This window comes from Malaclemys terrapin, chromosome 5 (assembly GCF_027887155.1).
Source record: "Malaclemys terrapin pileata isolate rMalTer1 chromosome 5, rMalTer1.hap1, whole genome shotgun sequence".
Lineage (NCBI taxonomy): Eukaryota > Metazoa > Chordata > Testudines > Emydidae > Malaclemys > Malaclemys terrapin.
In genome coordinates this window covers 52,371,178-52,378,169 of record NC_071509.1, presented here as the reverse complement: position 1 = coordinate 52,378,169, position 6,992 = coordinate 52,371,178, and the positions used below count along the sequence as shown (strand labels likewise).

General features: G+C 46.1%; 1 protein-coding gene across 1 annotated transcript; it reads right to left on the bottom strand.

Annotated features, from left to right (window-relative positions):
* Positions 1-3,214: 3,214 nt before the first annotated feature.
* GSX2 (GS homeobox 2) lies at positions 3,215-5,149 on the bottom strand. Its single transcript, XM_054029117.1, has 2 exons — positions 4,663-5,149; positions 3,215-4,217 (listed from the first exon to the last, which is right to left on the bottom strand). Exons 1-2 carry the CDS (start codon positions 5,102-5,104, stop codon positions 3,877-3,879), a joined length of 783 nt encoding a protein of 260 aa, XP_053885092.1. The 5' UTR covers positions 5,105-5,149; the 3' UTR covers positions 3,215-3,876.
* Positions 5,150-6,992: the final 1,843 nt, after the last annotated feature.

The window sequence follows — 6,992 nt, the reverse complement described above, 5'->3', positions numbered from 1 at the left end:
AATTTACACACAAAAAGGACCATATCTTGTAGGCAAAATAAACTCCCAGCCACTTCAGCTGAATCAGAATGGGACCCACAAAGCTAAAACCTTTGCCTGTACCAGAGTTGAAGAAATGTGATCATTTTTAGGGAATAATAATGAGACTCATTTTGGTTTGGTTTTCTCCTTTCATGAATGTTATGACAACTACAGTTCTGTGCAAGCTGAAAGTAACATTTCCTCTAGGCGTTTCATCATCTTTGAATATACATGTGTTAGACAAAGTAGGTGCCCCTGTGTTTCATTGCATACTCTGGAATGCAGTTGGAAAACATTTCTAATATACCATTGATATATATCAGTAGTTCTCTACTTCTTCCATAGCAGGCTCCCTCATCCAAAGTCCTCTTCCCACCTCACCAGGATGCTGGAATCCCTCACCTCCTGTACCAGTATAAGATAGGCACAGTATTTCTGATCTACTGATACCCGTACAGGACCCTTATCTTGAGAGCTCTCTACTATTCTTGCTTTGGCTTAACACAAAGATCAGTTAACTAACATATCAGATCTTTTTACAATCAGAGCATTATGGGAAAAATACATATTTCTTCTCCCCAAGCCTGCTCTGCCAGTGATTCCACCCTACATGCTCTGCTCAGTTTGCTTCCCCTAGCCATTCATTTTACATGCAGGTCTGTGGAGTGATTTCCCAGTCCCAGTTTGCCAAATTGAAACTCCCTGATCATTCCAATCCCACCCCAAAACCTATTTCTGATGGGATATGAAGTGAGTTTGTTGTAACTATGGAATGGGTGAATAAATAAAAGCAGCCAAACAAAATACTCTCAATAGTCTCCAACTACCAGTATATTCCTCTCTGCGTGCTGCAGATTTGCAGATTCCCAGGCCAGAAGGGACCATTGTGATCATCTAGTCTGACCTCCTATATAACACAGGCCATAGAACTTTCCCCAAAGTAATTCCTAGAGCAGAGTTTTTAGGAAAACATCCAATCTTGATTTGAAGCTGGTCAGTTGTGAAGAATCCCACACCACCCTTAGTAAATCATTCCAGTGGCTCTCACTGTTAAAAATGCATGCTTCATTCCCAGGCTGAATTTGTCTAGCTTCAACTTTCAGCCATTGGATCATGTTATATCACCTTTCTCTGGTAAACTGTGGCTATTTCTATAACCCTTTGGGGCAGACTATCCTAATCTTTGTGTATTATACAGTGCATGCTGTCAGCATTGAGAGCCTGATTCAGTACTTCAGTGGAATTACACCAGCATGAAACTGTGCCCCTGACCCTGCGAGTTATTGAGCTTGCTGATCTGATTCTCCCCTCACACCAGCTTCACCCCAGTGTAACCTCATTGACTGTAATGCAGTTACTCTTGATTCTTGATGTGGGAGGGGCCAAGTGGGTTGCCTCAGTGGGAGTTGGGAGTGCTAAACACCTTGCAGAATCAAGCCCTACACAAATGATAAAGCACAATATTAATAAATAGGCATAGTCAACCTATTACTTGTTTATTCCTAATTACCTTTTTATCAGAGAGCATCTTCTGAGGACCACCATTTGTACTTGTGCTTTGCTTGAAGGCTATCAGAACGTCATTGTTCAGGACTGCATTTGCTTTAATGCACCAGGACATTCACTGGTACTGTACAGTGTGTTTAGGTTATTCACTTTTGCTGTGCAAACAGTAGGGAACCTTATTAGCCGTCTTGTGATTAAAAGTGGTGCAGGCACTTGAAAGAAGAGACCAACATCTATGCCCAGTCTCCAGGGTTTTTTGTTAAAGAGAAAGGATGCAAAATAAATAAATAAATAAATAAATAAATAAATAAACTGTGCAGGAGACAACTATTTTTCTAATGGTTTTTGCAATCAACTGGAGGCTGTGGTTAAAAATCTCCTCTGGGAAGAGAGGGAAATGATAGCAAGAGATTGCAACAAAGAGCAAACAATGTTGTTAGAAAAGAATTCAGCAGGTAAAATGGGCACATCTAATTCTAGGCAACATGCTAGTACCGAATAACGGTAGGTGTCTCTGGGTGAGGCTTTATCCCAAAGCTGCCCCAGGAAAGGGAGGTAGGTTCATAGATGGCAATCCTGGTATGAGGAATATTCGCCAAGGAGTGACTTGGCGCTTCATCCCATTGAAATCAGCGGCAAAACACTCAGGACCAGCCCTCCGGCCTTTACGCTCTTCAGTCAGGTTGTACAAATGGGCTATAAATAAACTATAGGGCCCTATCCTCCAACCCTTGAGTAGGTCTCACTCGGAGAGAGTTGTCCGTGGGTCAGGATTACTCACCTGAGTAAGGGCTGGCAGGATCGGCCCGTAGGCACCATACCTAGCTGCCCTTGCAAGCAGCTCAGAACGTCACACTGCGCCCAGTCTGACAGTGGCTGCTATCGCCTGCGCTTACTGTTAGCGGGCCAACTCCCACTCGCTTTGCCCAGCAGAGGCCTGAGCTCAATGGGACTGGCCCGGGCAATGCCAGCAGGCGTCTCCCGCTGCGCAGGGGGGACTGTTGGTCACACCGGGGCTTGCACTTCTGGCCTAAACGTTCCTTCGTCCTTTCTGCCAAACTTCAGGGTTTTAAACTCCAACGATTCGAGTCACCCAGCCCTGCACGGGCACAAAGATTTCTTAAACCAACGAGGGGCAAAACCTGGCGTACCGTACCTTGCGCGCCCCACACTCCTATTGAAAGGCCCACAGCGATCGGCATGCTCAAGTTCAGTTCTGCCACTGATTACAGTGCCTGCAGGATCGGGCCCTTAGTGGGGTCGCCACACTCCCCTAGGCAATCCCAGAGAGTGTGTCTTTATTTTGGCGAGCTATTTTCTTTGCTGACGGGGCTGGGATTTTGTAGCTGCACTTTCAGTAACACCAATCAATAGTAAACAGCTTCAAGAAATGTCGCTATGCTGGATGATGTGTATAAAACAGACAAATACAAGCTGTCAGAAGCTCTAAGAACTCCCATTGTCCACGGCTATAAAGTAACCAGAAGCTATTTATAGTGCCATGCTTAGAAACTTTGCTTCATTGGTCCTCTCTCACGCTGAAATAGGATTATTTGTTTAAAACCAAGAGCACGGTGTAGTAGGAAACATAGTTATTCAGGTTAGTAGCAGATGGCATTTATTTGTATTGGTTTATATATTTCTGAAACATACTAATTCAATTAGTGTACAAAGGATTAAAAAAAAACATGTTTGCCCCATTAATTACACCATCATTGTTTGAACTAAGCTGGCACTTTAAAAAAAATTAAAATTCTTGTCTGACCTGACCTCATTTAAATAAATATAAATATAAATCTTATATAAAACTATTCACATACGAACGAACCTCCGAACGATTGTAATTTTTTAAACTCTGTACAGAAGATTCTCATGCAGTTAGACCTATTTTTCCTTTTAATTCTCTAAATTCTTCTCGACGTCGGAACTTTCAGTAAAGTCATGAAATGGGATTTTCTTAAACTGTATTGAGGGGAGGGAAGGGAGGAAAACTGCCATGCCCATAGGAAATCCAGGACCACGTTAACTTTTTTTAAAAAAGAGCAACATTGCTCCTTGTGTTATATAAATAGTGTTTTAGTTGAACGCTCAACCCTAAAACCTGTACATTCAAAATATCTAACCTGTGAATCGATTAAAATAAACCTTATTGGCGGACAGAGCCATCAAGAACTATCTCCTTTGTCTGTGTGTTCCTTAGCATGGTCCCAGCTCGGTCAGGTGCATGCCGTTGCCGTCACTCATGCTTCCCCGTTTAGCTCAGGCTTGCAACCCTAGGGTGGAAGCAGCTAGTTCAGAGGGTCGAAGGCGCCCCACCTTGGGAAGGAAGTCGGCGGGTTTGTTAGCACTTTATAAAGGGGAGATCTCTTTGTCCTCATTCGCAGATGATGGGGATAAAGACTCTTCGTCTTCTGACCTGGGGTAATGCCCCGGGTTGCCAGTGCACTTGCAGCCCCCGTGAGTGTTTCTCTGAGTTCCCTTGCCCTCTTTCTTGTGTTTCACCCTTCGATTCTGGAACCAGATTTTCACTTGCTTCTCGGACAGGTTCAGGTAGGTAGCGATCTCGATTCTCCTCAGGCGGGACAGGTACATGTTGGAAGAAAACTCCCTCTCTAGCTCCAAAAGCTGCGTGCTGGTGAAAGCGGTCCGCATCCTCTTGCCGTTTGGGATGTGGCTAGTATCGGATCCTCCTGGACGGGAGAGACACAAGGGCTAAGTGGCGTGAAAAGCATTCAGACTAATCTGTCCCTATCGCCCTTTCCCAAACACGTATTTCCCCCCTCCCCGCCTCATTTCATGTATTACAGGAGCAACAAGACGCAACCCCTCGGTGAGCGTCTCTTTAGGTGTGTGTGGACAGAGAGTCTGACATTACCTGCTCGCTAACGCCAGCCCTGGAAACCCGCCTCCTCTTTGCCTGCGACATCAGAACCGCTCGACAAACACTAGTGGAAGCCAACACACACCTGCTCTTTCCCGCCGGGAATGAACGATCCCTCTCTAGTCTATCCCCACCTGTAGGGCTTGGGCATCCGCCCTCCCTCCAAAATCCCCGCTCACCCCCTTGCCCGCCCGCTCCGGAGTGAAGTGCACCCCAGCGAGGTGGGATGACACCCCCGGGCCAGTGACTCCTACCCATGCTGAGGCAATGGAATCTCCTGGGGTCGCTAACGCTGTAGGTGGTGGCGGTGCAGACAGGTGCGTGATGCGCCGGGTGGCCCAGGGCGGCGGCGGCGGCGGCTGGTACCGAGCTCTGCTGCTGCTGGTGCTGGGCATGGCTCATCCTGGGGCAGTACTGGGCATCTCCGCCGGGAGGGAACTGGCTCTTGAGCAGGGGGATGGCCCCGCTGCCACCCCCCCGGGACGAGTGCAAGTGCGAAGTGACACACAGCGGGCACACGCAGAAGGTGCCGCTCTTGCGGGACGGGCAGCCGGGGCCCGACACCGACATGACCAGGGGGGAAGGCATGCTGAGGGGGATGAGGAAATCCTGTCCATGGGGGTGCTCAGGCAGGGAAGGAGCTGGCCTCGAGGAGTCTTTGATGATTAAAGAGTCGACATAGAAGGATCGGGACATTTCGAAGGGCTGCTGCAGGCCGGGGCTGGCTCTCCCGGGTCTTTCTCCTTTGCCAAGGCGGGGAAGTTGCACTGAAGCACTTGGCTAGCGAGAAGGTGCTTATGTCTGAGAGCTGAACAAAAGGGTCCCTGGAGAGGGCTGGTCTTCAAGTCCCCCGCCTGGATCCCCTGCTCCGGGGTTTTATATCAACTATTTAACACGTGATTCCTGAAAGAGATGCAGATCTAAACCCCCTTGGCTTCTCCTCCAAACCCTCGGGATAGGCTGCCCGAGCTAGAACAAAACAAGGGGGGCGGGGGGGGGAGAGACTTTCCAAAGTGTGTGTGTTTTGTTAATTTCACCATGACTTCAGTTCTCCTCCTCTCCAGATAAATTATAGGAACAGGGGAGCAACGGAGGGGGCAGCTGCCCTGTTTGTGATTCAGGCACATCCCACGTTGCACTTTCTAACACATTACCCGGTAAACAAATGCATGTCTTTGACTAGGTTTAAAAATAAACCTCAAGGGATTCTCCCGTCACATCGTTTATACTAATAATACACTATTTCCTGAGTCGGGGGGAACCAGTGGCACGTGATGAAATAAGCAGGATCGGGTTGATTTTCTTTTAATTTACTATGTAGCACCTAAGTAGTTATAACTTCTGGGTGATCGTCTCTCTAACTATGTCGAGTTACACCTAGCAAATCCCAAGAGTGTAGTCGCCCTTATATTTTCTGTGAAGTACGTGACAGAGCTACTCTAGGGGTAAGGGGCTGTTTTTTATGAGTGAATCTTGTTAAATTGGCAATTAGTTCAACAGACAAAGCCTTCAAATATCTGGACACTTCTCAGCCAAGACGTTGTCAAAACGGAAGACTTTCAAGTTAACTTCCATGATCATTTCAAAGCTTTAGTTCAAAATCCTAATGAAAAGAGAAAATGTCAGAGAGGGATTCTTTGATCTCCACCAAGTTTGCCGAAGCAGTCAGTCAAAGTAAAATTGGATCAACAGCGAAATATGGTCGGTGACTCCTGAGCATTTCAGATTTCATTAAAAGCCAAGGTATTTGCAGCATACTACACGATTTTCCAATGACTTGTTCTATGGGAGTTTAAAAGGGGACTTATAGTTAACAGAACTAATATTGCATTCTTGGTTAGCTGACCCGAAGCATCACTTAAATATGACTGTATCAAATGCTACTTGACTTTGGACTCAGCAGTGACAATTGCGTTTTACAGCAGAAAACTCTGGCCCCAATAAGCCAGGCTAGCACAGAAATTTGTATCCTAATTGTGTTGAAAGGATATCATAGTGCGGGGGGGGGGAGAAACACAATGATCCTACAAGTTCCTGGGCAATGGATATAGTCAAACAGCGATCACGGTTTAAATTTATCTTAAAGTCAAGCATAAGTGGTTTTCAAAGCTTGCTCATCTGCTTGCATTTCTATCAAAGGGGTATTCCTCGCCGCTGAGTTTAGAAATGTAACGTATCTCAGCCTCAGTTAAAAGGCCCTTTCCCCTATTACCAAACAGAGAGAAGCTTTATTTTCACTGCAGTCGTGCAGAGGGTGCTGTCACTAACACACGACAAGAAGTAGAACTAGATCTCAGTTCACAATCAATATCTCTCTAAGGAGTGTGAAAGGAGGGATTGTCAATTCGTCTTCTTGAAGACATCCAGTGAAATTCTGGCAAGCAAGGTATAATTGAGTTGTAGGGACACTCCACACTCGGGGAGCTCAGGATTTATGGATGGCAATTAAAGTTTTATGAATTGCAGCTGAGACTGGTTATTGAGCTATTTGAATGTGATTAGAATTCAATTAGAAAGTGTTTACTGGACTGTGGGTCTCTGGAGTGTAAACAGACAGCTATTCCAGAAATGTGCTAATCCAACA